The sequence below is a fragment of the Vigna umbellata genome, chromosome 1, assembly GCF_029865625.1.
Source record: "Vigna umbellata cultivar VRB3 chromosome 1, Vumbellata_1.0, whole genome shotgun sequence".
In the NCBI taxonomy this organism is placed as follows: domain Eukaryota; kingdom Viridiplantae; phylum Streptophyta; class Magnoliopsida; order Fabales; family Fabaceae; genus Vigna; species Vigna umbellata.
The window spans coordinates 105382880-105410369 of record NC_142165.1 but is presented as its reverse complement, the minus strand read 5'-3'; the positions used below and the strand labels follow the sequence as shown (position 1 = coordinate 105410369).

The window sequence follows — 27490 nt, the reverse complement described above, 5'->3', positions numbered from 1 at the left end:
ATCAATGCACCACACCACTATTGCCACGGTCACTTACATCATCGCCATTTTTTCAGAGGAACAAGAGAGAGAAACGCTTTGGAGAAACACAGAGAGAAAACACGAAAAAATTTCATTCTAGAAAGCTCTTTCTAAAATGTATTTAAGAAAACTCTTCCGGGTGTTATGGAAAACTCGTTTCAGAAAGTATTATACGTGTCTTAAAATGTTTGTCCCATAAATCCTATTCCATAATATATTTCATATGTTATGAAAAACTTGTTTCAAAATAAGATTTATGAAAGTTTTGAACGTGAATATTATCTCATACATTATATATGGATTATAATTCATGTTAGTGTTGTTGATTATTAGGAGGTATTAATTTAATTTAAATAGCTACATAAAACCAATTAGATGTTTCATATATTATTATAAAAACTAATATTTATTTCGTATGATAAAGGAAGGGTCATTAAATATATATACAATTAAAAGAATTCGTCATGGGTGAAATATTTTTTTACAAATTAGAAATTAGTATTTACTGTGATTTAGGATATATGTACCTGAATTCGGTCCCTCTGTTATACATATAATATATAATAAATTCCACTAATATATCAAACATCAATTAATCTAATGAGGAAGTTGTCATACAAAAATAAAGCACGAAAATTCTGAAAAATAATAAAAATGTAATTGATTAATCCAAAACTTATTTAAGTCTGTCTGAAAATACTACATTGTTCCTTAGTTATAAGACACTGTTTTAAGTGATTTATTATTTTTAATTTGTTAATTCACAAATAATAAATGGCATTCATTTTCATAGAAGAAAAATTGAAGAGATTAATTTTAAGAAATGGAAAACTTGCTTTTATTATTCTGTTTATAAATTAACACGAAAAGATGCTTTCTTGGAAAACGTTAGAGTACCGGAAAAATTGAGTAGATAAATTTAATATTATTAATTGAATTTTGAGAAGAAAAAAAAAGAGTAAATATGATGTTATTGTACCTTGAAATGTTCGCCCAGTAAAAACATAGCATGAAATGTTAGACTTACATATACCTCAGCGAAAGTCCAAGGTGTCATTATTTTATTGCTAATAGTTTGATATTTTTGGGATATGTGATGGGATGTACTGTACCATAATTGAAGAAGCATCTTAGGTGTCGATTCGGAGCATCTTATGTAAGATCCCATTCTCCAACCATTTACGTCATATAATAATCAATCTTCACCACATTTCTCATTCGTGTTCATTTCAACCTCTCTCTCTCTCTCTCTCTCACACACACACACACACACCATGAGCAAGGTTGTTTCTCCTCTGGAGGCTCAAGCCTTCAACTATCTAACATTCGGTTTCATCACTCTCATCAACAATTTCTGGACATGGCTAGCCGTTACTTTCTGGAGGATCCCACCAACCAAGTCAGAATTTCTCCCACCGCCCGATCACCCCATTCTGGATGAGTCCGACCCGGTTGCTGTCACGGTTCCACCGTGTGTTCGGAGTCCAACTGTGGTTGGTAATGGGCCTGACGTCGACGTCGACGGAGTGAGGAAGGGGAAGTTTAGCTTGTACTACGAGGGTGAGAGACAACGCGAGAACGAGGAGACGGTGACGGAGGAGTGGGAGGAGATTGACGGAGGAGGAGAATGGTGGGAGAACTGGGAAAGATTGTTAAGGATGAGAATGGGAGAAAACGAGAAAGGGTGGTACACGTGTCAAAATTTAGCGGCGCTTAACGGCGGCGTTGTGCGGTTTTGGGATGGTGGGTTCAGTTTTGGTAGCAGAAGAGACAGCAAACACTGTGTTCTTCTCCGGTAATAACATCAGCATAGAATATTGGATATTAGTTTAGATGCATGTGTGGTGCTGCTGAATTATAATTATTATTATTACCAGTATAATTCAGTATGTATATATGATAGTAGTGTAGTGGTTTGGAGAATTATGACTATGTATGGTTATTTAAAACACAAATGTTAAAAAGCAAGTTTACTTTCCCTATGTTTCATCCATCCTATGTTTATATCAGAGTTAGTTTGTTTCATGGATCCTTTGTTTGATCCCCATACAAGAACTACCAAGGACGTGTTATGTTTTGATGAAGTTACAGCCAAAAGGACTGATTTATTTCTGATGTATATATAAAGTATTGAATTGATCTTGAAATACTAGGATTTAATAATATAAAAAAAACAATTACAAAATTATTTTAATGTTTAATTATTTTGTAAGGTATAAGTACGTAGGAAAATAAAGGGAAAAAGTATTGAAAATGTAATTTTATCGATTTTATAAAAACTGAAAAAGAGATAAATAAAAATATAAGTTCCTCTACTCCATCTATCAACCACGTAAATCAATTAATTTTCCAAATAAAAATAAAAGTTAAGTTCTCTATTTACTCTTTTTAAGATGTATACAATAAACCCACTATTAATTTTTATTTAGAGGAAATACCAACGTTGGTTAATTTACATGTACGTGCGTATATGTATTTTTGTTCTATCTTAATTATAATTTGTTTATTCATCTTGGAAATAGCTCAGCAAAAAACAGTGTAAATTCTCATTCACTGACAACCAATGGGTTTGCTTATTAATGAGTGTTAGAAGTATGTGAAAGATTGAAGTGGTGACTATGTAAAGTTGCTGTGGTTGGTAATAGGATTCCAGAATTGAGTAATATTCTCAATCATTTTGAGAATATACCAACACATACAATAATTGCCCTTAAACTATTCAGAAGTTTTGTTATCTTAGTTATTTATACAATGATAAAATCAAAACCCTAAAAAAGGTTTCACTCGGATTTATCCAGATGATAAAAATTTCCCAAAAATTATGATTTTTTAAATATATAATATTATGATAAAAATCAATTTTATTTTAAAAAATTATATTTATAAATATGTAAATCTTTTAAATGATTTATTTTAAAAATCCAACTTGAAATCATATTTGTAAATACGATGAAGCAAATATAATAAGCAAACTAAGTAACTAAACAAATGAAATAATAAGTGTTGCAAACCGGTAATTGGAAATCTTCTCTCATTTGTTTATAGACTAATTTTAATATGTTAATAGACTAATCCTAATTCAATTTTATTTTTTTCTCTCATGAATTTTGATGAGAAAAGCTTATCTAAACATGGTCGGAAACACTTATATCACATTTTTTTAGTATCTTTTAATTTAATCATCAAATACTGTTATATCATTTTTAGCTTGAAAATATATAAAGAATATATCTATAAACAAGTGAGATGATCACAAATATTTATTTATATTTTAAAATAAAATAGAGCAACATAATAAACTATTATTTTTTTAAATGTAAAACTTTATTAATAGTCTTTATAAACTACTTATTGAATTGATTTATATAACTACAGTAACATAATATATATATATATATATATATATATATATATATATATATATAAGCATTAATTAATCATTTTTAATTGTAGTTAAAATTCAAATTTCATATTTTTACTGTCTTGTTGGATAAGATCACTAAACCAACTTTAAACTTTTGTTGCAAAGAAAAATAATCTAAAATTATATTTCACTTTTATTATCAATCCTCAACAATTTATTGACTTTAAAGTGATGTGATCACAGAAAATAATTAATTTTTAGAAGAATTAAACTATATATATAACTTTTAATAAAATATATATTTAATAGGTTCTACCTATAATAATAGTTATATAGTTAATATTATTTTAGTCAGTGAGTTTGTGAGGTGATGGCTTTGGGACCAGTCTCTCTCACACAGACCATGAAACAAAATTATTAAGAAAAAAGAGGTTGGAGAATGTTGGACGTACAAATACACACATAAACGACAAATTCCACCGATTGTGTACTTTTATATGTACGCCTTTTCAATAGTTATTTTCTGTTACATGAAACTAGATTGAGTGTAACACATATTTTGTTTAAAAACATTGATGTCACCAGACACCTCAAATGGAAAGAGTGGTTGAAAAGATTGAATCAGTATATTTCATACATCCTTCTCCGTTTTTTGTTTGGTTTATAACTTATAAATAATTTATATATAAAAATGTCATAAAAATTTATAATTTTATTTTTATTTATAAAGACTCGTTTGTCCAATCACACATGTTAGTTCTGCACCACAGCCGTTCATTCATCTGACAGTGGAACGAAATTGCCATTTGGTCCACAAGGTATATTTTTATATTTTTAAATAGAAATAAAATTAAAATAAAGTTAAATAACACGGGTTTTTAACTCTTAACATTGCTTTATTTTATCTTAACTGTATAAGATTTTTTAGATAATCTTTTTAAAAGTAGTTTCAGGAAAGCACAATCAAATTAAACTAAGCTAACTTTCTATAAGTTCGGATTATTTATTACATGAGTTAATTTATAAAATAATTTTCATATCAAGTTTTTTTCTTATTTTTATTTTATATATATATATATATATATATATAATTTAGTTTTAGTTAAAAAATAATCCTTGTCTAAAATAAAAGGATAGATAATTGATCACCAGAATGTTTTTTTCTTCTTATTTCCTATCAATGTTGTGATATAGGTATAGTTTGTAGTATGAATGGTAGGCCTAACTCACTCTTGCTCTTAGGCCCAACTCACTAAGGCCCAAAATATATTATAGGTAGTATTTTGTTTATGGGTGTTGCTCCCTCCACCACCACAGCCTTCTCCCTCCACCTCCCCTTTACTATTTTGCCCCTCAGTAAAATTTTATTTTTAGAATTATTGTTTTTTAATTTTACTCATTTATAACATATTTCACTGATAACCTACGTAGTTCCTTGTATGAGTAAAATATTTTTCTGCAAAGCTCAGTGATCGTGAAAAGAATTATCAAGCAATCTTCCTCTTGCTTTCAGTACGTGGTGCAGTGCGTTTGTGGTGTAATGTGCTTGTCGTGGTTCCTCTCCAAGTACGTAGTCATAATCCTTTCAATAATCCTAAACCCTAAACCCTTCCAATAATCCTTCCAATAATCTTTCCAATAATCCTTTAACCCTACAACGTAAAATGAAAACGAAGCCTAAACGGATGACATCCTTCAACGGATGTCAACATCCGTTTAAGGCAAAAGGGATGTCGACATCCGTTTCGCCTTAAACGGATGTTGACATCCGTTGAAGGATGTCATCCGTTTAAGCTTTGTTTTAATTTTATGTTTCTGTTATTATTTTATTAGATATTTTAATATTTTGATTTATTATTTTTGAATATCTTTTTAATGTATTTTGATAATGTATATTTATATTAGTTTATATTTAAATATTAAAATATTAAAATAATAAAATAATACAAAAAAAAAATTTAACTTTAAGAATATAATTGGAATTAAAGATAATTGGGGAGATGGAGGGAGAAGGCTGTGGAGGTGAAGGGAGCAACACCCTTTGTTTATAGTGATATAGGATATATACGACTAGGTTAAGTTACTCAAATAAATTGTTAAAGATATTTCTTGTGGACAATGTCTAAAAATGAAGGTCTTGGGAAAATTTCTCATAATTTGAATTAATGTTAATTTTTAATATCGTAAAACTAATTTGCATTGTGAAAATTATACTCATCTTGTATGGTATTATATATGGATGTGTGAGAAAAAAAAATACATTATTAAATAAAATTGAAAAAACAAATGTAGTAAGACTGAACAGCAACTCTAACACTGTACTTTGACTTTTATGGGTTAGAATATGTGGGTTCTTCAATTACCTCTCACCACAATCAAATATTATTATTGGTGAGTGGTGTGGTTTAATGCAAATACTCGTGCCTTTTAGTTCAAGTTATTTAAGAATTCATATGTTATAAATGTTTTTTCACCAATTTTATTTTATTTTTCTACTGATCAAGAACATGTGGTTATCTTATTAAAAAACACTTTTTTTACTTTAAATGCCACTTTTTTTTTCTTTTCTTGAATTTAAGATTTAAACATTGGATTATTTTCACTCTTTTCCCTGTCAGTAATCAAGAAAATAAATGTTTGAATGATAAAATGTGATTTTGTTATCTTCTATTATCGATGTATATAATAATAATTAGAGTCTCATGTGAGGATTTTGGTATTTTTTTATTATTGATGTAGATAATAATTAGTAAAATAATTATAAATTTGGGTGATGTGGCAAATTCTCTAAAACAATATGACTATTAAAACAAAATTTATTCTTTGACAAATTTATGACATGTGGTTATGTTTACATATAAAAAAATGTCAATTTTTTTAATACTGTTGTATTTTGTATTGACTTCAATTACTTATTGACAATTAAAAAAAAAAAATCTTGATGTGTTAGTACCATTCTTATATGGGTTGATGTTTCATTTGTCTTTGTATCAAATGTATTAAAATTTTTAGTAACATCTTTAAATGATCTGAAATTTTCAACACATATTCTTAAAAACTGATGCGTGGTATTATAGTTCAATAATATAATATATACCATCAAATATTATGTAAAACTTTAGTATTACATATATTATTTTACAAAGTTTGTTATTATACAATAGACAAACATAAACTAACTTATAAAATAAAACTTATATATATTTATCTACTACTGATTATATTTTATATAACTTAATATCTCTAACATTATATTTATGCAATAAAACATTTAATTTAAATTTATTTGAATACAATTAAGTGAAATTCTTAACGTATATAACAAGTAAATCATCCTAATCATTGTCGAAGAAGATGTTTTAATTTGTTTTTTTTTAATTCATCTTATAAATTAAAAATGTAAATCATCCTAATCATTGTCGAAGAAGATGTTTTAATTTGTTTTTTTTTTAATTCATCTTATAAATTAAAAATGTAAATCATCCTAATCATTGTCGAAGAAGATGTTTTAATTTGTTTTTTTTAATTCATCTTATAAATTAAAAATCTTTTTTTATGATTTTGAAAAAGAAAATATTTATGTTAATATCTGTGTTCATAAACAACAAATTTTTGTCAATTAAATTTAATTATTGTAAGAAAAATATTTTTACCTTTTACATTAACCTTTAAAATATTTTTTAAATAATAAAAAATCAAATCGTATTTTAATAATTGGACTAGTAGATTGTTAAACTAAAAGTAGTTCTTTGAAAGGTTGTAAATTATTTTATCATAACAAACACATGGTTTGAAAGATGGTAAACTATTACATGATTGAGTTAGTGGGTATCTTAGAGTTTGACCAATTGTTATTTATCACTATGGAAGAGTTGACCAAATTAAGTACATCATTACTCTTCTAAAATTTGTTAATTTCTATCATCATGTTTAATAAGAATGATAATATCTTAATCTTAAAATTTTCAGAAAAAAATAGATACCAAGTTCTTACCAATATATATATATATATATATATATATATATATATATATATAAGTACCAAATCTTTAATACTATTGTGTGAACTTCAATTATATATATTATATGCACAAAAATCTGCAAGAGTCACTTCTACTTCACCTAAGAGTTATCAGAAATTACAATTAAAAAAATACTCTAAAATTGACCTTAAGTATCATGATAAGAAATGCATGCAGTTTGATGATGCAAACAGTATAAAGTATATCCCCACAATTGACTTGCTTAATTTATCTTCATCTCATGTTTCATTTATCCCAATAAATCTATTGAAAAATAAATTAAATTAAATTCAATTTGTAATTAATGATGTGTACATTTATTTGTAGTATGATTTGATTATATTTTTAATTAATGTAAATTTTGTCTAACACATTTTTCTAAAAAATGAATCTTTTAATATGAAAGTAGATAATATTATTAGTTCAAAATAATATTTGATAGACAAATTCTCATATTATTTTACAAAGCTATTTAGACATTATTAGCCAAGCATATAAGCTAACTATATGATTTAATTGTATTCTTATATAACTTAATATCTTTATAACAAAATCGTTAATTTGTGTTGCACTTTTATCGGAATCCTTACTGCCACGTGTATAATATTTAATTTATATTTTATTTAAATATAAAAATGGAATTTTTAACAAATGACAATTAAATTGTATTAATCCTTGTCCAAGGAGATTCTTTTTTATTTTGTTCATTTTCTAATACATTTTGTAAATTAAAAGAAAAACTTTTGATGATTTTAAAAATTAATTATTTATGTTAACATTTCTATTTATAAACAAAATAATTTTGTCAAATAAGTTTAGTCATTGTAAAAAGAATGAGACTTATTTATTTAGAATTTGACCTTTAAAGTATTTTTTAAATAATAAAAAACTTATCAACCATACTTTAATTGGACTATTCTGGTACATTGTTCAACTATAATTAAACACCCATTTGAAGGTTGTAAATTGTTTAATTTGGAAGACTATAAACTACGTAATGGAGTTAATAGTGCATGGTTGACTAAACTAATATAAGTTACTTCTCCAAAGTTGATGAACACAATCTTACAGACAACCTTTTTTTTTTAAATTGTGCACTTGTCACATAGTATTATTATAAAAGTACACACTTGTCACAAAAATATACTTAACAAATTGTATCCTTATGTGAATAGAATCCTTAATCCTTATTTTTACATATTGACATCTGATTAGGAGTATATTAAATAAATCTATTGTTATGGCTTATTAATAGGGGTGTGATTAACTTATTTTGTATTTAGTTTAATAAAATTAAACAATTAAATTCTTCAATATGAGTTATATTTTTAATTATACTATTGGAAATGTAATTGCTATGATTAAAAATGTCTAATATATCTACATTTTTCTTATCAAATTGATAGGACAGTGTATTATGGACATCGTGATCGTATATTACTATCTTTACTGTTAAAGTTTAACTTAAATATTTATAATTCGAACAGTCTTAATATTAATCTCAATCATTTAATAAAAACAAAATGAAAATGTCTCTATTTAAAATACTAAACACCAGGAACGCTAAATATATATAGAAAAAACAAGTAGAAATTAGTGTTGCTAGGTATAAATACACATTAAATGTTTTTACATCCCATTTTAATATAATGATAATATTAAAATAAATAATCACAGAATCAATAATCAGAAACAGATAATCCATAACTATAATAATATATAAATAATCATGTATGCCTTGTAAGTTACAAGTTAAATGTGCAAAAACTAAAATTTATAAATATTCTGGATAGGGCATTAGGAATCGTAAATTTCAACAACTACGTTGTTAACATTATTGTCTGAAAAATTTTATATTCAATGGTAAGGATAGGCATTAGCTATCTTACTTTATTCATACGTCAAAGACTCAAAAATAATTTCAACGATTTTAGTTTTACATTTATTTAATTTAATTATTCAAAGTTATATTAAAATAAAAATAAATACTCTTTCTTCGATGAACACTCTTACCAATGACTTGAAGTAAACACGTGCAAGAAAGTGTGTTTTTAGCATATATAACAAATCTTCCGGTATTTAAGGAATGGAAGGAAATAACATAATATTAATCTCAATAATTTTTGTAGAATGTACTAAATCTCTGTTGACCATCTACCACTTGGCATCAGGACTGTCTTTTAGCTGGCACGCTGCATTTATTTCGTGAGACTCAAAATCGTTGACCTCCTTTTGTTTTTGTTAGGCGGAAAAAAAAAAAAACAATGGAAGCAACAAAAGATAACGTTGTACATAAACTAAATACTATCGAATTCATATAAAAAAAAAATTGAGTAAGTTTAATCAATTTAAAATATCAAAATTTTATTTATTTTTATTTTTATAACTGAGAAAACAAGAAATATATTATAACAACATTTAAAATTATTTTCAGTATATTTCATAAATAAAAATTAATAATTTGTCGGCATTGATTTAAAATTATATTCAAATAATATAGCATCTACGTGACACTCTCTTTAAGTTGTTTTTTAAATGCTTCATCCGAGGAAGCAATACTTTATCCCACATATATTTATAATTAAATGTTAGTCATGCATGCCCCCTGTTAAAAAAACCACACAAGTTGAAGGGTGTCTCGACATTTCATTTTCTTAAATAAGTCCCTACTTGGATCTAATAATTTTTTTCATACCCTATGTGTTATGTTTTTATTTTTATCTTATTTTGATACTAATTAAACATTATTATCTGACTGTCGTCTTAGGTCAAACTTAAGATGAGTTTACGTAAACAAAAGGAAATTTACCACTCACGAAAACCTAGATATTGATCGCGGTTGCAAATAATTGAGAAGTTTTTTTCATCTTCTATCCAAAATAAATTTGTTATAACAATTTTTGAATCCTGATTTAATTTTATATGATATATTTAACTCTTATGTGGCGACAATTTTGTTGGGAAAATAGCACTGATCAATATTAGAGTGTAAAATGACTGTTTTTTCGGACTATCGACACCATTTCTGCATTAGTATAACTTATTAACATTATTATAATTATTTCTTTCTTAATTGCTCGCTATAAAAAAAATTATATACATAATATAATATACGAAAAGAATGTGCTAACAATAATAATTTATATTTTAGAATCCAAATAGCCATTAAATTAATTAAACCATCAAATTCAAGACTTACAATTGACTCCGACATCATTAGAGTTTGTCCTATAAATACCACCTTCGTTTTCCTTACACAATGTGCCACCCATCTTCTACAGAACCCCTTAACACTCACATTCTCCCACCCCTTCTTCTGTTTGTTTTCTTTTCCATATATAACAAACATGCAAACGCAACCAATTTCCACTGTCGCCTTCACGCTCTTCCTCCTCTTGTTGTCTCCACCACGCGCCGCCGCGGCAAGGCCACCACCAGATCCACTTCGTACATCATGCGCGCAGGCCAGGTACCCCGCTCTATGCGTGCAAACCCTCTCCAACCTTTCCAACACCGCCGCCAAGCCCCTCGACCTTGCCCAGGCCGCCGTCAGAGCTAGTCTTGCCCGTACGCGCGGTCTCTCCGCCTACCTTTGGGCGCTAAAGGCTGCATCGCAGGGTTTCGAACTGAGGCAGCGAGTTGCGGTGAGTGACTGCGTGCAGCAGATATCCGATTCGGTGAGAGAATTGAGCAAGACGCTGTACGAGTTGCAGCACCTCCGCGACAACACCTTCCAGTGGCAGATGAGCAACGTCCAGACCTGGACCAGCGCCGCCCTCACCAACGGCGACACTTGCATCTCCGGCTTTAACGCTGTCGCCGCCGCCGCCTGGAATATGAAGTTAGAGCTCAAGCAAAGAGTCACGGACGTTTCCATGTTCACCAGCAACGCGCTTTACCTCATCAGCCGTCTCGCTGACAGCGTCACGGGGAAGCCTCGCGCCAATTCCGGGAACTGATCCTGTCCGTTCATCACGGTTCTTAGGTATGAATATCTGAAGAGTGTGTTTGGAAAGATGTTAGAAGGTAGAAACCACGTTTAAGCGTTTTTTTTTTTCAAACACGCAAGCACCTGTATAAGTAGTAAGGATCTGTTTGCAGTATAAGCTTTGGTATTGGTTTTCTGCTAAGTAATGAACGTGTGAATTATACTGTTACTAATATAACATGGCTTGACTCGGTTTTCTTATTAATGTAAAATATGTAATAATTTTTATTTTCTATACTGCTTACCTTATTATTATTATTTTATTTTCGCTTCTTTCTTCTAACCTGCTCAAGCTTCCAACTTTCATTTAGCACATTTCAATTATTAAATCTACTATAACTTATATAAATTGAAGAAAATAAAACATATTACAGGAAAAATAGCTAGCATAAAATTTTAGTTTACTACAAAAACTAGTGAAAAATAAAAGCTTATCCAAAACAGGTTAAGGAAAACATAAAAAATTACATGTGAAAGAATTGTTAATTTAAATACTTTCTTAATTAAATTCGACAAACCAAATAGAGTTAAAATAGTATTTATAATTTCTTTACGATTTAGTATACATAAATATAAATTTCCTTCTCTAAACATATTTTGAAATAGTAAATAATTAGATCGTCTTAAGCTAATAAATTATTTAACCCGCAACTTTTCTCAGTAGATAATGCATACTCGTACTTTCATGCAAATCTATGAAAGTTTAATCACGTGACTTGTGTTATATGGATGCGATGCGATCTATACACATCTCTTAATAAATGTGGCACATGTGAAAGTGTTACTATAATCCTTAAGTGCTGACTAGCGATGCATTGTAGAATATTTAAATTGGCTTGTCATGTGAATGGCACAAGTCAGAATTCAAGAGTAACCTTGTTGACTAATATGGGTCCAACTAAAAATAATTATGATGAATATACACTATTATGCAAAACGTGGATATAACCACGAGATATAACGTAACTTATTAACAAAATAATATAATAAAAAATATGATGATAATTTCGTAAATATTTAAAGCAGTATAATATGGGATGGATGGATAATAGATGAAGTATCAAATTTGAATTAAACTTTAAAAATAAAAACACGATACTATTGTGTAGTATCAGTTTTTATCGAAAGTGTGTGCTTTTTTTTATCTTTTTTGTTCAAATTTTTTTTTTCTCGTACTTGGTTTCAATATCATTGTTTGTTTTCCTCGTTCATCATTGTTGTATGTCTCGTTTATGTTTCTCTCCATTCGAAACATCGAAAAACAATTGTTGTTGGACCTCCATTGACGTCCTAGAGGAGCTTCTGTGTTAGTATCACCGCCACCACTCAACCCTTATCATAGTTTATTCTTGTTTTTTTAAGTGTGCTTAAATCAAGTGATAATATATGATTTTAGTTTCAAGAATGTAACAAAATCGTGTTAAAAATGTCTATAGTTTGATACGTTTGCAACTTTTCCCTTACATTAATAATAAAATAAAAAGTTTAAGTATCCTTTTTTTTTCAATAAATTTAGCAATAGTAAAGTATACAATTTTGTACTATATAGACTAATTTAACTATATACACTTTTAATATAAAGTTGACTATGAAATTTTGATAAGTAATTAATATACTAAAATACAAAAAATAAGTTAATTAATAAGTTAAATTTATATACAACAAAAAAGTGAATTATCAAGTTGAGTTTGTGCAAAAGAATCAAAATATTGAGATTATACATAATTGAACATATCAAATCAAATATTTAGCTTTCGACATTAAGTCAACCTTCAAATTTATCTAAAATCCTATTTTTTTCAAGTGAAAAATTCTTATGTGACTCAACAAAATAACTTGCTTCAAGCTCAATGATTAAAAGATGTCGAATAAAATCATAACTAATTATGTGATACATGATTCATCGGGGTTTTAACTAAAGTCAATACAATGAAAGTGTTTTTCAATCACAAACAAAGTGCTAAAAAAAATTATGGTTATGAGTGGTATACACAAAAAAGCATAAAAGTAAAATACTAATGTTAAAACACAACAAAGATAATGTCTAATCTTGACAAAAAAAAATGTAGTTACACATGAATGAAATAGAAAGAAGATACAAAAATGAAGAAACTAAGTTGAAAAGCTATGGAAGCACGAGGGAAGCCTTCCACCAATTCACCCATCACGTGAGAAACGTATTTTCTCTAAAACCTAGTGCTGTCAAAATGGATTGTAATCCGCAAGCCAACCCAACTTACCGCGGGTTTGAGTCAGGTTGGATTTGAAAAAAGTGTAACTTTTTTATGCGGGCTAGTTTTCAAGCCAGCTCACTTAGAACCCAACTCACCGGGTTGTACCAGTGGTGAGCTGGGTTGGTTCACCAACCCACCTAATTTAATTTAATTTAATTATTTATTAATTTATCTTTCAATATTATTAGTTATCGTTTTCTTTATTATATTGTAGATGGTGATAAAAAAGAAAATGTTTCAAGAGAGAAAAATATTGTAGATTTATCTATTCAATACTCTAATATTATAAATGGATAAGTGATACAAAAATTATGAATATTAAAAACTTATCTGTTTGCCTTTTGTACATGTTTTTTATTGTATGATACTTTTTATTTATTTTAAATTGTCTTTCGAGTTTAACATATTTTAGTGTGACATTTATTTAGATTTGAATTAAAAAAAAATTGTGACACCTGGGCACTGAGGTGCAAGAGGCACGAAGTGCAAGGGACACAGACAAGGAGCGACTCCTAGCAGGCTTCCAGTGGAAGGGACACATGGATGAATCGAACATACACCAGAATGAGAGAGATCTAGAGACTTTATAGGTATGAGACTATATAGTTAGAGAATAAGTTAAAAGGATTGATTTGGCTACTCATATCACCAAAATGCATTTGCGGGGGCGTTACAAAATAATTTGACTATTTAACAATTTTTTAATTATTTTATTATATTAATATTTTAATCACCACTTGACATATCTGATTCCTCACTAATGACAAACGTGGAGTGCTTATCCACTATCACTATTTTAATTTTTTTTAAACAAAAAGGTAGAAAAGAATTTGAACCCATGTTCTTAAAATCACCACAATTTCTACCATTTAAGTTACCAAAATTTCTTATTTAGCTTTCCACATTTTATTTTTACATAAACATAAAATTGTTACTATTAAGGTAAATATTTTTCATAGGTATTACAAAAATTATAATTTTTTATTTTAAAAATTTTTATAATTAAATGAACCCGTGAGTCAACCCGTTTAACCCACCAACCCGTGGTAAGTCGGACCGCGTTCAAATTTTTTCAACTTATTAATAAGTGAGCCGGGTTTGATTGACTCACTAAGTGACCAACCCATAATACGCCGAGCCGGATTACCTGTTTTGAGAACTATTCTAAAAAGTATGTCTAAAATCTCAAATGCATTAACTCTCCTTAATGTTTCTCAAAAATACTGGTAATAATACTTGGAATAAAAAATGAGTTAAAATCATTATAATTTTTGGTAAAATTAATAAAATAAAGACTTCCTAAGAAACAACTGAACATAATGCAAGTTTGAAAAAACAATATAAAAATTAAAACTGTGTTTTATACTTACTTTATAATCAATTTTACACAAGGGTTATATTTTAATTAATACAATTTATTTTATTATTTTGTATTTCATAATTATTTATTTTAAATTTAATTAACTATTTAATTAAAAATACGATCTTATATTTTAATAATTATAATATTTTTTATTATGATAACAATAAAATGGTCATAATATGTGTGTACAGTAATATGTTTTAAGGGAATGTTAATAATAATATTTAACAGTGAATCCATGCAGTGGACTGGGCCTATAGGCCCAATATTTGCCGCCTAAGAATTAGAGTTATTAACAATACTATGAATCAGTTTAGGTATTTTCTTATTGTCTGGGTGCTTACACTGATAATAAACCTTGGGAGCAAGCTTGCTAGGGTTTTATCACCTAATCGACCATGGAAGGCCTTGAAATGGAGGAACCTGCATTTTGCACAGACGAAGGCGACGATGATTTGTGCAATTCAATCATCTCTCGTTTTGGCAACTCATCGGAGGAAAGCCACCAGCGCCTCTGCGCTGTCATCGGCGCCATGTCGCAGGAGCTCAAAGACAACAACAAACCCTCCACTCCGTTTGCCTACTTCTGTGCTGCACGTCTTTCCCTTGACAAATTCACGTCTGAATCCAATCCCTCCAGCCATATCATCGACGCGCTTCTCACCGTTCTCTCACTTGCCATCCCCAGAGTCCCCCGCGTCCTGTTGAAGAAGGAGAGTCTGCAGGAACAGCCATTGTCCGAGAGCCTTCTGCGAGTTCTCCGATCTCCGTCCGCATCGGAGAGCGCTATTGTTTCCGGATTGAAGTGCCTCTCACATTTGTTGATTGCTAAGGAAAGCGTGGACTGGTCTGACGTGTCTCCCTTATTCAATGTCTTGTTAGGATTCCTTACGGATGCAAGACCAAAGGTACTTATTCATTTTTTAGAACCTGACTCTGGAGTATGTTATAGGCATTCCTGTTATGTTTTTTGGAATTATAAAATAATCTTAAAAATTTGCTAATAAGATAAATGTTTGTGCGATCATTTGCTTCTGAAATTATTTTTAATTAGCATACAATTACTTTCTTTACATGTTCTGTTTGATGGGTGAAAATTATTAGTAAAATCTTTCCAGAGCAAAAGCAGCAGTATGTTTTTCCAAAATGAGCTAAGGTTAGAGTTTAATGTAACTGATCACTCTCCAACACATTATCATTCTAGTTAATTCAAGCTCAGGAATAGCTGTCTTTGCTCATCCTTGTAAGTGATATTCGCTGTCATGACATTCTTTTCAAGAAGTTTAAAAAACATAAGGAAAACAAGTCATTTCTAGTGAGATGGCTCTGGTGATTGAGGGCTATTCAGTGATGACAGAGGAAGAGTAGGTTCTGATAACTGTTATAATGGTCTGCGGTGGAATAATTTTGGCTTCGTATTTTCCTTGTTAAAGTTAAGTCACTTGCTATAGGACCTGGGTGATTTGCAAACTTGCAGCCACACGAAGAAATGAACATAGAAAAGTATTAGTAGTTTATGGTGGTTTATGATTTGGAATTTTCTATTTATGACGGGTCTCCTAACAAAGTATAGTAGATCCTAAATTTCCTACATAATACCCTTTTAAGATAATTGATGGAGGGCCCAAAGCTTTGTAAACCAAATTTTTTTGGTACAAATTTGAGTGTTTATAACAGTACATTATGTAATCAACAACAAATGGCCTTTGTCAGCAGGCACTATGAGTTCATTTGTTATTTATAACTATAACTATTATTATAACAGTCAAATTTGCTCTAGGTAGCAAAATTTGATTGCTTGGATTCTTGCTATTGTTTTTGTTGCTCTGACTTTACTGCCTGGTTTATAGAGAGAGAGAGAGAGCATGAATCTGTTTAATTTTTCCCCATAAGGAAGCACTAACCATTAAATACCTGCTTGGTTTACTCATTGCTTGCACCTAATAGCCATAACAAGAAATATTTAAAATTGCAAAATAAAAAGGGAGGACCTAAAGCATGTTATGAAGTAGAGAACACAAGGCCTGTTAGTGGAAAAAACTTACCTCCTAGATGAATCAATCATTTTCTGGAGTATAAATCCAATACAATCAGAACACGTAATTTGATATTTTGAAGGATGGTCACATTACTTTTGTTTTGTTTTCTATATGACTTCTTTGGGTGTTGACTAAGGAAGTGCAATGTTTGCTGTATTGTGAAATATGCTCGAATCTCTGTGTGCTAACTATATCTATGCACAGGTCAGAAAGCAATCACATTTGTGTCACCGTGATGTCTTGTTAAACTTTCAAAATTCTTCACTATTGGCGTCTGCAAGCGAGGGAGTCACAGGCCTACTTGAAAGGTTTATATTGCTTGTTGGTGGAGCAAATGCAAGTACTGGTGAAGGAACTAAGGAAGCTCAGCAGATTCTGTATATTCTTGATGCCTTGAAAGATTGTCTTCCTTTTTTGTCACGGAAATCTAAGACCAGCATTCTTAATTACTTCAAATATCTCTTGGATCTGCATCAACCCCTAGTCACAAGGCGCATTACAGATGGTCTGAGTTTTCTCTGTCACTATCCATTGTCAGAAGTTTCCCCTGAAGCGCTACTTGAGTTGTTAAACACATTGGCCCGTTCTACGGAATCAAATAAAATGTCTGGAGACAGATTAACATTTACTGCTCGCTTGCTTGATGCTGGAATGAATAAAGTTTATTCTCTTAACCGACAAATATGTGTTGTCAAGCTTCCCACTGTCTTTAATACCCTTAAAGGTAAGATGTGAATTCTGCTGTGCTTTTGGATTTTGTAGATATTGTCAGAAGGCAATTATGAAAGTGGTATACTCCTTCTGAAAAATGCAGATATTTTGGCATCTGAACATGAAGAGGCTGTATATGCAGCCACTGATGCACTCAAGAGCATGATATGTTCTTGTATTGATGAAAGCTTGATTAAACAGGGAGTGGAACAGATCAGTTTGAGTGAAAACAAAGAATCGAGGAGATCAGCACCAACCATCATTGAAAGAATTTGTGCAACTGTTGAGAGCTTGTTTGATTATCACTACACTGCAGTCTGGGATAGAGTATTCCAAGTTGTTTCAGCTATGTTTCAGAAACTAGGTGCGTATTTGAATGATATTATTTTGGGGAACTAAAGGAAAAATCTATTTTATTTCTTGTTATAATACAAAACAAATTATGACAAATAGTTTGATACCTTTTTATTTTTAATTTAACTATGAAAAATGTAATTTATTAGACATTTTGTTTATTGAAATAGACTATCTTATAATCTGTTGTCACATAACATATACAAGCAATTTTTTTTCATATAACAGATTGTAACAATAATTGATTATAGATATCTTTCTCATAGCTACGCTATATATTTGATTTTTTAACTATTAATTTTTTGTTGGCCATTGGTGACATGCATTATTTTTTTGCAGTTTAGTTAAATTGTGTAAAACTTGATTTGGTCTCATTTCATGAATTTTTTAATATTATCCGATAAAGAAATCTTGGTATGGATGGCTTGATGCTAACATATGAGTTTATGTTCAATACAGGAAACCAGTCGCCTTATTTTATGAGAGGGATACTAAAGAACATGGAAGAAGTGCAGAAGCTTCCAGATGAAGATTTTCCATTTAGGAAACAGGTCTCGTCTTCGTTATCATTTTTTTTCTTAGCCATGTTTATACAGAGCTTACAATTTTGCATGTATTTTGAATTATATTATGATGATTTTGGAGATTCAAAAGCAATTAGGTAGTGATTGTGAACCTGGTGTTCTAGGTGACAAATCTGTGTTCATCCCTTGCTAAATGTAATCTACTGGGACATTTAGTGTTGTTGATGCATGATGCATGTGTTTAACTGGTAACAGAGTGTAGTTGCTCCAAGCTGTACAATTGAGTTTTTTTATGTTCAATTATTTTTGAAGAAGTTTAGTGTATTACTTTTTCTTGGTTCCTTAATCAATATTATTATTTTGGGGATGTGGAACTTGTCTGTTCTTTTTTACTTTTTCTGTCTATGATGTTCCTGATATTTTTACATTTTATGATTGCAGCTGCACGAATGCTTTGGAGCAGCTCTAGTAGCAATGGGACCTGCAACTCTGTTGTCCTTTGTACCTCTGAATTTGGAAGCTGAAGATTTATCTGATGCAAATGTCTGGCTTTTTCCAATTCTAAAACATTATATTGTTGGTGCACCTTTACATTATTTTACTGAAGAAATTCTGGTAATGATCAAGCGTATGAGGGAGAAGGCTCAAAAGGTATATTTGTTTTTTCTAAAAAAGGTGCAGTGTTATATTAAATCACAGTGTTAACTTATTTATGCATGCAGCTTGAGAAGCAAGGATTGATGGTGTCATCAAGGAATGCAGATGCAATTGCATACTCGTTGTGGTCTTTGCTGCCTTCATTTTGCAATTATCCTTCAGACACTGCTAAAAGTTTCATGAATCTAGAGAAACATTTGCGTAGTAAGATGAAAGAAGAACCTGATATTCGTGGAATAATATGCACTAGCTTGCGACTTCTGATTCAGCAAAACAATATTTTGGATTTAGAACACAAGGGTTATATTGGTGAGGATATGGCCAAAGAACAAGTTCACTATTCACAACAGGTTGCAACAGACAATTTATATGTACTGAAATCATCTGCAAAGAACTGGTTAAAAGATTTATCAGAAGTATTCCTTAAATCTACGAAAGATGATGGTGGTTGTTTGCAGGTACTCAAATTTAAATAATTAGGAATGGTTCTGCAATTTACTATAGTTGAATAGAATGCAAATCTTGCCTAACACAACATGTAGTTAGAGTTTTTTGTTCTGTATATGTTGGTGGTCTCTATTTTCGTTTTTCTTCCATGATTTTTATTTCCTAGTTATGTAATTGATATTAATCCTTTATTATTCACAAGATATGTCTTAAGCTTCATTATAACTCCATATTTGATACCGATTTTGTTATGTAATGTCATTAGATTAGATTTACTTATTATCTATAAATTGGTTGAGACACTTAATTGTCCTGTGTCAATCAGTATGTTGGAGTAGAGAAGATGCAGACAGTTTATGTAGATAGTTGTCAAAGAAATTATGTCATAAGCTGTTTTTGATTTAGACACTGTTCTGTATCTGGATTATTGTATGAATTCTTTCATGTGACTGGCACTATGGTTAACTCATGGTTTAAGTATATGTGTGTGTGTGTGTGGGGGGGGGGGGGGGACATGTGTACTCCTTTTATTTATATTCATCTTTGACTGGCAACTGAATAGTGATCACAAAGTCTTGTAGAACTCATTAAGTTATACTAATAGTTAGTTCTCAATGGCAAAAACAAAAGGCTGTAGAAGTGCATTTTCAAGTTTCAGCTCTTCAGTTGTCAATTTATTGGAGATAAAACAATTCTTGCACGAGCCAGTTGTAAAAAATTGAATACCTAATAAAATAATAACAAAGCTTGTTATTTTACTTGTTGTAGGTTGATATTGCATAGATAGATTAGCTGAAGAATCTTGAGACAACTAGGGCTCACAGATGTTAATTACACTAGCCTCTCCTAAATTTTTGTGATATTACACAAACTCCTTGTTTATTCTACTTGTACAGTCACCTTTATTTGTTGTTTGAAAACGTGCACTTCGTTCTCTTATGTAACGGCAGGTTTCTGTAAATGTAATGCAAGCACGGGGAGTTTGTGTAATTTACTAAAACCTTGGGTAATTTATGTAATTTACTGTATTAAGAAGAGTGATTGTGATTGTTAGAATTTAGTGTATTCTTTCAATATTTTATTGTGTGGGCTTCCATTTCCATTTGTTGGACCTTTTTAAATTGAAAGATAGCTACCTTGAATTCCAAGTGTTGTCTTTGATGTACGGGGCAATATTTCCAGTAAAATATTCCCCTCTGGTAAAATAGTACGTAGAATATTGTCATTCATACACATATATAGGTAAGTTATGAGAAAGAAGAATTTTCCGTGGTATACTGTTTGAATTGATTCTCTTCTTTTTACATTTAAACGTGTACAAGAAGTTAATAGTGTTGATCTTGCTTTCATGTACAGTGTACAATTGGTGATGTTGCTTCTATAGCAGATAAAGCAGACGTAAGGAATTTGTTCAAGGAAAAAATGGTGAAGCTTTATAAAATCACTCAGAAAGCCAGAAAAGTAGGAAGCTCCACAAATTCTCATTCTATGCAGATTGATGATGCATCAAACAATTTGTCTCCATCAATTTTAAGGTGCTTATAATCATCTATTTCTTCCACCTTGCCTTGTGATTATTTACGAAGTTGTAAACTTTATTTTTTCTGTCACATGTCTATTTTACTTAAATTATTTTATTTATTGAGTTTCTGCATTTATTTCATATATTTTTTTTATCCCAGGGCACAGCTTCTTGATTTAGCAGTTTCACTGTTGCCTGGTTTAGATGCTGAAGATATTGCTCTATTATTTGAAGCAATAAAGCCAGCATTTCAGGTATGACTGTGATATAAAGCACTGTAAGGAATTTTCCAATCACCTTTTTCTAACAGGAAAGGATGATTATATTGATTATTATTTGCAGGATGTTGAAGGTGTCATGCAGAAGAAGGCATACAAAGTACTTTCAATCATTCTTAAGGTATTTTTTTTCCTTCATTTTATTTTATTTTCCAGTGAACTTAGAAGTTTCAAATTAATTCCTTTTTAATGTAATGTTTTTCGTTTCAGTATTCTTGGTACTACTTCCTTGCTAAAATGCTCTTCCATAACCGTTGTTGCCCTGTATATGCATATTGTCAGGATCTATAGTTGATTGTGTTCTATTAATTCGGCTTAATTCTTTATCTTTATCTTTAAGGGATCATCAACGATGTCATTACTATAGAGTTTCTTGGAGCCCCACAAATTAATTTTAGAAGTTGATGATTTTACTGTAGAGCTAGTGTCATGTTGGTAAATATTTGTGCTTACAGTTTTCTCTTTTGATCATTCTTGACAGAGCTCAGATAGTTTTGTTTCATTAAAGTTTGAGGAGCTGCTTGGAACTATGGTTGAAATTCTTCCATGTCATTTTTCTGCCAAACGACATAGACTTGATTGCCTTTATTTCTTGGTTGTTCATGTCTCGAAGTCAAAGGTATTCCATGCACGACTGTTGCTTCTATGTTTTTGGTAGACTATTGACATGTACTCTTGTATAAGTAGAAATAATCTGAAACTTTGTACTGCCTGTAGGATAACCTGGAGCACTGGCGAGACATTTTCCTTACCGAAATTATACTTGCTCTTAAAGAGGTATTGTTATATTAATTGTGGAAGGTTTTTAGAAGTACAGTTTTAGTTTCAATGCTGGAAACTATTATATGTTTGGATGGAATAAGATTCGATATGAAGAGTCAACTGGGGACTTGCAGCAAAACCTTGTAGTGTTGGTGTTCATGTTTCCTCTATAAGACATGTAACATGGCTGCTGCTTTTTGATTGTCTAATTATTTTTTGCGTTTTAGCTGACCAATTTTAAGGCTCCTAAAACAGCATTTTTTTATGTTTTTGTTTGGTGGAGTCTGGGGCTTAAGTATACAACCTACCATGTGGGTGTGGGGATAGGAAAAGATAAGTTGAAGTTTATGCGAAGCAGTGTTGGATTTCATCATGGGATCTACTATTAGTCTCTAGCAACTGGTATCACGTAATGCATTTGCGTTTATGTATCATAGCGCAACATATTTCGGTCATGTATAAATAGCTTGGGGTAATAGTAGTTCAGATCAGAATCATTCTGGAAGGATTTTTTCAAATGTCGTAGGATTTGTAACGCTTTCACATATGGTTGGCGTTTGTTTTATTTGCATATACTATTTTATTACTATGGGTTATATATTTATGTAATGTGCTCCAATTCAATGTTGACGGGCTGTTGCATAATGTTCCGATAAATTTTGTCTATTATTTCTTAAATGTAAAGAGTCCCTAAAGCCACTGTTTTCATTGCTTATAGCGTTTAAAATTCAAACTTTAATTTCTACTTGTGTTTGTTTTGTTTATCTATTGTATGTATTCTACGTATTTAACCTATTGCTTTTTGTCTGTACATCTTTAGTATATCTTTTGTGGTCTTGACCATTTATATACATACTCATACAATACAATGCTTACGATTCGTCATGGCTGATTTTGTATGATTTGAACTGTTGTGTGCATTATATGTGGACGAAGAATCACAAGATGCTCGGCATGGGCACTACATTTACTTGCTGTAGCTTCGTAGCTTTTCTTCTTGAGGTTTGTTACTAAATTTTAAAGAGTACCCTTGCAGGCGAACAAAAAAACCAGGAACAGGGCTTATGAGATTCTTGTTGAAATTGCCCGTGCCTTTGGGGATGAGGAGAGAGGTGGAAACAGAGAAAACTTGAATAATTTTTTTCAGATGGTAAATATCCAATTTAAAGTTGTTTTTTATCTTCATTGATTAACTGATGTAAACCAATTTGGCTTGATTTTAGAATATTTGAACTTAATTATTCAATACTATACCATCTATATGTTTTGCCCACATCGAGTAATTTGATTTTATGCTTTTGTGAGCTTAGGTTGCTGGACACTTTGCTGGTGAAACTCCGCATATGATAAGTGCCGCAGCCAAAGGTTTAGCCCGTTTGGCTTATGAGTTCTCTGATCTTGTTTTAACTGCTTTGAAATTGCTCCCTGGCACACTTGCTCTGTTGCGGAGTAATAATAGAGAGATAATCAAGGTTTGTTTCGTTGTCTATTTAGTAAGTTAAATGCATTGCTGCCTATGTTATTTTCTAGAACCACTAATTAAATGTGCTTGGTCACATCATTCTGTAGGCCAATCTTGGTTTTTTAAAGGTATTAGTAGCCAAATCACAAGCTGAAGGGTTGCAAACACACTTGAAAAGCATGGTGGAAGGTCTATTGAAGTGGCAAGACAACTCAAAAAATCATTTCAAGGCAAAGGTGGTTTTGCGTCTCACTTGATTTTTTCTGGATACTTTTTTTTGGATGACCGCAGTTTCACAATTGAAACTACTATTGTTCATATTGTAAACTGTGATATTCCCATCGTTTTCAGGTTAAACTTCTTTTGGGAATGCTTGTCTCGAAGTGTGGGCTGGAGGCTGTTAAAGCTGTCATGCCTGATGAGCATATAAAACTTCTCTCCAATATACGCAAGGTCGGTTGAATGTCATTCTGGCAATAATTTATTATAGAAGTTTCCCAGAAATTTGAATCCTTTTTTTAACAGATCAAGGAGCGGAAAGAGAGAAATCGAAGTGTTAAATCTGAAGAAACTAAATCTCACTATTCAAAAGCAACTACATCCAGGTAACAACCATATATATATATATATATATATATATCCATTATTAGAAAGAAGACAACAGTTAAAATCCCACACTCAATATCCAATCCCTTTCTTCTTTGTTCTCTAGCATCTTACACACACACACATATAGATCTTTTTGGGGTTACTTAATCCCAAATAGTGGTGCAGTTCACCCTAAATGGGCCACTATACTGAAGTTTAGATATAAAGTTGTAATTTATGCAGTACATATCTAAATTTTCAAAATAAAAAATACCCAAATTTATGACAGCCATAGTGTCGGTGATAACATCTGCTGTAAGAAAACAAAAGGGCAGAACAGTGTCGATGATCTGAGAACAGTGAGAAAAACCAATGGAAAAAGAAATGCTAGTGTAGAATTCATAACTAAGGTCTTTATGTATCTAACTCACGTAAACTTGTATTTTTTGTATCCATAAATTAAATTTGGATTCTAAAGATTTTAAGATTGATCCACCAGCAATCCTCGGATGCACAATCATTTTAAAAGGACATACTTTTGGCACCTCTCAAAAAACTACCTGTTAAATGAGTTTTTCTAATAGTTGGGTTTTAGTTGAAGTTGAGTTGCATGATTAGTCTTCTGATTTTAACATCTTTAACTCTTGAAACCCTGATCATTTTATTGTTGTGAATTTCGTGCAATGTTTGAATTGCAAGACATGTCTATAATCGTTGCATAAAACCAATAATTTATTTACTTTTCAGGCAAAGCATGTGGAATCATACAAAGATTTTTTCAGATTTTGATGGGGATAGTGGCAATAGCGAAGCAGAACACTTGATTTCTAGAGGTGGCAAAGCTTCCTTACATCCGAAATCATCAGCATCTTCATTTAGGTAAGCTGTAACTTTTAACTTTTTCATTCTTCTCGTGTATAAACTCGAATAAAAATTTAACCTTAAAGTATAATCCAAATAAAATTGCATATAAAATATCAGTACAAATAAATTTAGTTTTTCTGAAAAAGAAATTTAAATAAGTTGAACTGCACAGTATAAGTTTGAAAATTTAATTTCTCTACTTATTTTATCTGTTAAAGTACCCGATTAGTATTCAATGTAGATTTTTCCCGTATACTGAATTTTTTTTTGCCATCTCCACTCTTAACCATCTGAAGATAAGTAATATAGAACCTAGCCTTAGCCAAAAGCTTTCTATCTGAAAATCAATTATGACTGAGTCATCTGTATCTAGGTCCAATATCAGGCTGAGGAAGAATTTGCCGGAGCACTTGTCAGACGAATCTGATGATGAGCCACTCGATTTGCTTGATCGGCAGAAAACAAGATCAGCTCTTAAAACGTCAGAGCATCTAAAAAGAAAGTCTAGGTTAGATGATGGGATGGAGGTAGATTCAGAAGGACGGCTGATTATCCGTGAGGAAGGGGAACGGAGGAAGAAAAAACGTGAGGATGATGATTTTGATTCTAGGAGTGAGCCTGATAGTCACCTGTCTGCAAAATCTGGAACTAAAGGCCAGAAACGGAGAAAAACATCAGATTCTGGCTGGGCCTACACAGGGAAGGAATATGGTAGTAAAAAGGCAGGTGGAGATGTTAAGAAAAAGGACAAACTTGAGCCGTATGCATATTGGCCACTTGATCGGAAAATGATGAGTCGGCGGCCACAGCAGCGGGCTGCCGCAAGAAAAGGTATGGCTAGTGTTGTAAAGATGACCAAGAAACTTGAAGGAAAAAGTGCCTCCAGTGCACTGTCCCTACAGAATATGAAGCGAAAAAGGACTCAAAACAAAGGCAACAAAGGAAATAAAAAGGCCGCATGAGCGTAGGTTGAGATTATCGTAATGCATTCGCATTATGCCAATTTTGAAGCTCCCTGTGCTGTATATCAGTTAAACTTAAAAAGAATGTTGTTTTGTTTTCATTCTTTATTTTATGAGAAAGAGAAGCAGGCTTTGGGGTTGCTGTTTTCTGTGATACAAATTGTAGTGCTCTTAAATTGTTTTACAATAGCCCAGGCTGAGTGTGGAATTATCCATGAAAATAATATTTTTATCTTTTGAATTGACAAAAAAAAAATGTTATATTTTTTGCGATAAGTCGGGTTACAATTGCTCGATTGCTTGTAGTCTAATGAAAAATATTAACATTCCAAATTAAGTTAAAATTTATGATCCATCCTACTTTCCTTTCAGCATCCATGCATCTCTTCTACTTACATTTTGCCATCGATAACATTCTGTTTATGCTTTTCGTTGTTGTTACAAAAGTGTCCAAGTAATTTACAATTTACCCTATCCGTGTAATTTAAAATTTACCTTTTGAGGTGGTTTGATATATTTAGTGTTCTCAAAATGTGAAAGAATGATAAAATTACAGATTTTCGAACGTGTATATAGTTTAGTATTATATTTTTTATGGATTAATCGTCGAGCCAGTGGTACAGCAAACAAGATTAATGTCTAGAGAAATTTTTGAAAAACTGATTTCATACAATTTTATTCCCTCCACTTTTGTTTTAAACGAATGAAGTATTTTTGTTTTTGAAGACAAATATTAGTAAATTATCTTCTGGCTAAAATCAATAATACTTATAATAGATTTAATATAAGAAATCCTTTTGAAATTTTGAAAGCCAAGTTCAGTTGAATTTGATAAAATTTAAATGATTTTGTAAGGTTTAAAATTACAACTTAATGAAAAGGAACTAATTATTATTTTCGTAAAGTTTAATATTTTAGTAATTTAAAGAAAATAATGGAAAATGAGAACTTAAAAATTTAAGAAAAAGGTATTTGATAAAAAGATTAAATAGTGTCAGTTGCAAAATTAAATTAAATTAAAAAGATTACAACAACACTATTAATCATTTTGGTTCCAATACGTCATTGCTGTATCTGGTAGTACTAAATGTGCTTCTCATTCTATTGATGTCGTGGAGTTAAAAAAAAGGGGAAATGAATCGTTAGAGAATTTGTCTGTAATTAAGTACAATTATTCCTAAACTCTGCTCATTACAGAAATTACTCATCTATTTATTATTTATAAAGATGCTGTATCTATGGTTTTTACATTAAAAAAAATTCTAAGGTATGCATAAACTATTCGTGTATTTTAAATTAGAATATAAAGTTGATGATGAAATTATTGT

General features: G+C 30.7%; 2 protein-coding genes and 1 pseudogene across 2 annotated transcripts; all 3 read left to right on the top strand.

The window, feature by feature from the left end:
* Positions 1-1232: 1232 nt before the first annotated feature.
* Positions 1233-2076, top strand: LOC124828559 (uncharacterized). The gene has a single exon (XM_047301890.2). It carries the CDS (start codon positions 1296-1298, stop codon positions 1818-1820), a length of 525 nt encoding a protein of 174 aa, XP_047157846.1. The 5' UTR covers positions 1233-1295; the 3' UTR covers positions 1821-2076.
* An 8606-nt stretch (positions 2077-10682) lies between these two features.
* Positions 10683-11600, top strand: LOC124828556 (pectinesterase inhibitor 3 pseudogene; annotated as a pseudogene).
* Positions 11601-15328: 3728 nt separating this feature from the next.
* On the top strand, positions 15329-26438 carry LOC124828539 (ARM repeat superfamily protein). The gene is made up of 18 exons (XM_047301860.2): positions 15329-15900; positions 17236-17755; positions 17846-18106; positions 18556-18647; positions 19062-19271; positions 19343-19735; positions 21081-21259; positions 21407-21500; positions 21589-21645; positions 22006-22143; positions 22242-22301; positions 23323-23436; positions 23597-23758; positions 23856-23984; positions 24100-24201; positions 24274-24353; positions 25084-25215; positions 25574-26438. Exons 1-18 carry the CDS (start codon positions 15391-15393, stop codon positions 26160-26162), a joined length of 3822 nt encoding a protein of 1273 aa, XP_047157816.1. The 5' UTR covers positions 15329-15390; the 3' UTR covers positions 26163-26438.
* Positions 26439-27490: the final 1052 nt, after the last annotated feature.

Coding starts and splice junctions, on each gene's coding strand:
- LOC124828559 (XM_047301890.2), top strand. CDS start 1,296: ATGAGCAAGGTTGTTTCTCCTCTGGAGGCTCAAGCCTTCAACTATCTA.
- LOC124828539 (XM_047301860.2), top strand. CDS start 15,391: ATGGAAGGCCTTGAAATGGAGGAACCTGCATTTTGCACAGACGAAGGC. Junction 15,901..17,235: donor TTACGGATGCAAGACCAAAG/GTACTTATTCAT, acceptor ATCTATGCACAG/GTCAGAAAGCAATCACATTT. Junction 19,272..19,342: donor TGAGGGAGAAGGCTCAAAAG/GTATATTTGTTT, acceptor TTATGCATGCAG/CTTGAGAAGCAAGGATTGAT.